The following is a 2,580-nucleotide window of genomic DNA, read 5'->3' as shown; positions in this document are numbered from 1 at the left end:
CTACTCCCATACTTCCTCCTCCACTATTTCTTTCCAAAATTCTATCCATCTGTCCCAGTTTTCTTCTCTTTCCACACCCCAATCTACTTCTTCTATATTTTCTTTGCCTATTCCTTCCTTTAGCCTGTTTCTGGCTTCTATTCTCCTATTCTTTTCACATCTGAACCATACGTGTTCTATGTTTTCTTCCTCATTTCTGCCGCATTCACAGATTCCATTCGTTTCTTTTAAGCCGAACCTTTTTTTGTATCCTTCAAAGTTACCATGACCCGTGATTGCCTGTGTTATCCTTCCGTTTGTACTTATTCCTTTTCTGTTCACCTCTTTTAATATATTGTACGTCCATCTTCCTTTATTATCTCCATCCCAACTCTCTTGCCATTTCCTAGTGATCTTTTCTTGCCTTACTTTCATTATTGTGCTTTGCATTGTACTATTATGCATCTGTCTTTCTCCTTCTTCCTGCCTTCCCTTTTTTGCTAACTCATCCACTCTTTTCATTTCTTCAATACTATTTCTTTTGACCCATTTAACTTTAATATTTCTTCTTTCAAATATTATTCTTTGTATTTCCACTATTCTAGGATTTCTACTTTTAGCCCTCCCCATCTTCCCCAGTATGTCCTTTCTATCTGTGTTTATTATTATCTTCGTTCCCGGTCTTTCTTCAATTATTCTCTTTGCAATCTCCATTCCATTTAGAACAGCCATTTCCGCTATGTTCAGCTCTCCCTCATATTTTTCTATTCTCTGTTCTTCCACTTCTTGTTTTATTAAAATTCCTGTCCCTCCTTTATTTTCCTTTATTGATGCATCCACATAAATGTCCACTTTTTCTAATTCCTCTTCATTTCCTTCTTCCCCGTTGTTTCTAGTTAGTCCTGGGTGTATTCTTTTCCCTACTTCCACTCTTTCTTTTGTCCATCCTGTTTGTCTCATGTTTTTTAGTATGGAGGCCCTGATCCATAGGGGCGCACAACCCGCAATCGTCCTCATTGCTTGTGTAGGAGTCGTCCTGTATGCGCTAGTAATTGCTCTCAGGAACGGCCTCTCTACACTGTCCAAAATTTTCTTTATTTTGCACTTTTCCGCTTCCTTTCCCCATACCTCCGCTCCATACATTATGATCGGCACAACTGCCGCCTCATATATTTTTTTCAAGACCACTTGTTTATTTCCCCATTTCCGTCTCCCAATTCCGAAGACCTTCGCGCCTATGTTTTTTGCCTTATTCCTGATTTTTTCAATATGTTCCCTCCATCGATTACCAATCCCAAATATTTTATGCTTTCGCTATATTTGATCTTCTTATCACCCATCTTTATTCTTGGTTCTCTTCTTCCCCTTTTTACCGGTATCCATAAAGCTTCGGTCTTCTCGTTGTTGTATCTTAATTCTCTTTCTTCTGCCCACTTTCTACATTCCCTCTCTATTCCCATCCATTTTATCTCTACTTCTCTAATGCTTTTCCCTCTTACTATTATGACCTGATCATCAGCATAAGCAATTATCTCCCCTCCGCTATTTTCCACCACTCCTCTGACTTTCCTGAACCAACTTTCCATTACCAATAGCCACAAGGTTGGCCCCAAGGTTGATCCTTGGGGGCATCCTTTTTCCATTTTGTATTCCCCCCATTCTCCTATCACTATTCGATTCCTATTATGAGTTCGTGTTTTTTCTCTGGGGTTTTCCACCCTTCTTTCCCGGTTCCTTGTGGTATTGTATGCTTGTTTTTCTGTGTATTGGCCAGTACTTTGTCAATCTTTGATTCTAGTTTCTCTATTCTCTCCCCTAGTTTCTCCTCTCTACTGCTTCTTTCTCTTCTGTCATTTGATAGTGCCCACTGGATCATGCAGGCATTTAAGGTTTTGAATAGCCTGCTCACGTTAGACCTCACTATTACTTCCTGTCAAACACCACATATCTCACCTGATTACGTGGCACTACTTCAGTCTCCTCCACACGAAACCTTATATCACCCGATCTCTTTCTTCTAGACAGCAGAACAGCTTCTGTCTTTTCAGGTGCGATCTGGAGGTCCACGTTCCGAGGCCATACGCATATCAACCGGATGGTCTCGTTGACTGATTCCATAAGTTTGTCTCTGTCGCGATTTATTCCTATCACCGCAAGGACATCCGCATACGCCACTATGCGTGAAAATATATCTTTTTTTTTAAGCCATCTTCCGATTCTAAATTAAATTTAGTATGGTGTTCAATTTGTCAATTTGTATTATTAATCCTTCTCCATTTCATGTCTGTGAAGACCATTTCTCTCCATCACATTTCTCTATAACAAAAAAAATTCGTCGCCTTAAACCTCAAACAGTTCCTTTGCCATCATTACTTTTTCATTCTCATATTCCTTCCACTTTTAGTGATCTTATTTTAATGTTTTTGAAAATTCATTGTCAAATTTGAATTCTAATTCGATTTATTTATTTTTATGTTGTTTGTTATTGTTGTTGAAGTAATTTATTGTGCTGTATTTGTATCTATTTATTTATTTTTGTTATATATAATATATAGTATACAGAAGACGGATGTATTTTTATAATGCATAATAAAAAATTTG

General features: G+C 38.0%; 1 protein-coding gene across 1 annotated transcript; it reads right to left on the bottom strand.

Moving 5' to 3' along the window:
* LOC126265973 (uncharacterized) lies at window positions 1-1,122 on the bottom strand. The gene has a single exon (XM_049969086.1). The coding sequence runs from the start codon at window positions 1,120-1,122 to the stop codon at window positions 1-3; it is 1,122 nt and encodes a 373-aa protein (XP_049825043.1).
* Between the last annotated feature and the right edge of the window lie 1,458 nt (window positions 1,123-2,580).

The sequence above is a fragment of the Aethina tumida genome, chromosome 6 (genome assembly GCF_024364675.1).
Source record: "Aethina tumida isolate Nest 87 chromosome 6, icAetTumi1.1, whole genome shotgun sequence".
NCBI classification, from domain to species: domain Eukaryota; kingdom Metazoa; phylum Arthropoda; class Insecta; order Coleoptera; family Nitidulidae; genus Aethina; species Aethina tumida.
The sequence above is the reverse complement of the archived record's forward strand: the minus strand, read 5'-3'. Positions and strand labels throughout refer to the sequence as shown.

Excerpts from the sequence above, each read along its gene's own strand:
- LOC126265973 (XM_049969086.1), bottom strand. The coding sequence starts at position 1,122 with ATGTATGGAGCGGAGGTATGGGGAAAGGAAGCGGAAAAGTGCAAAATA.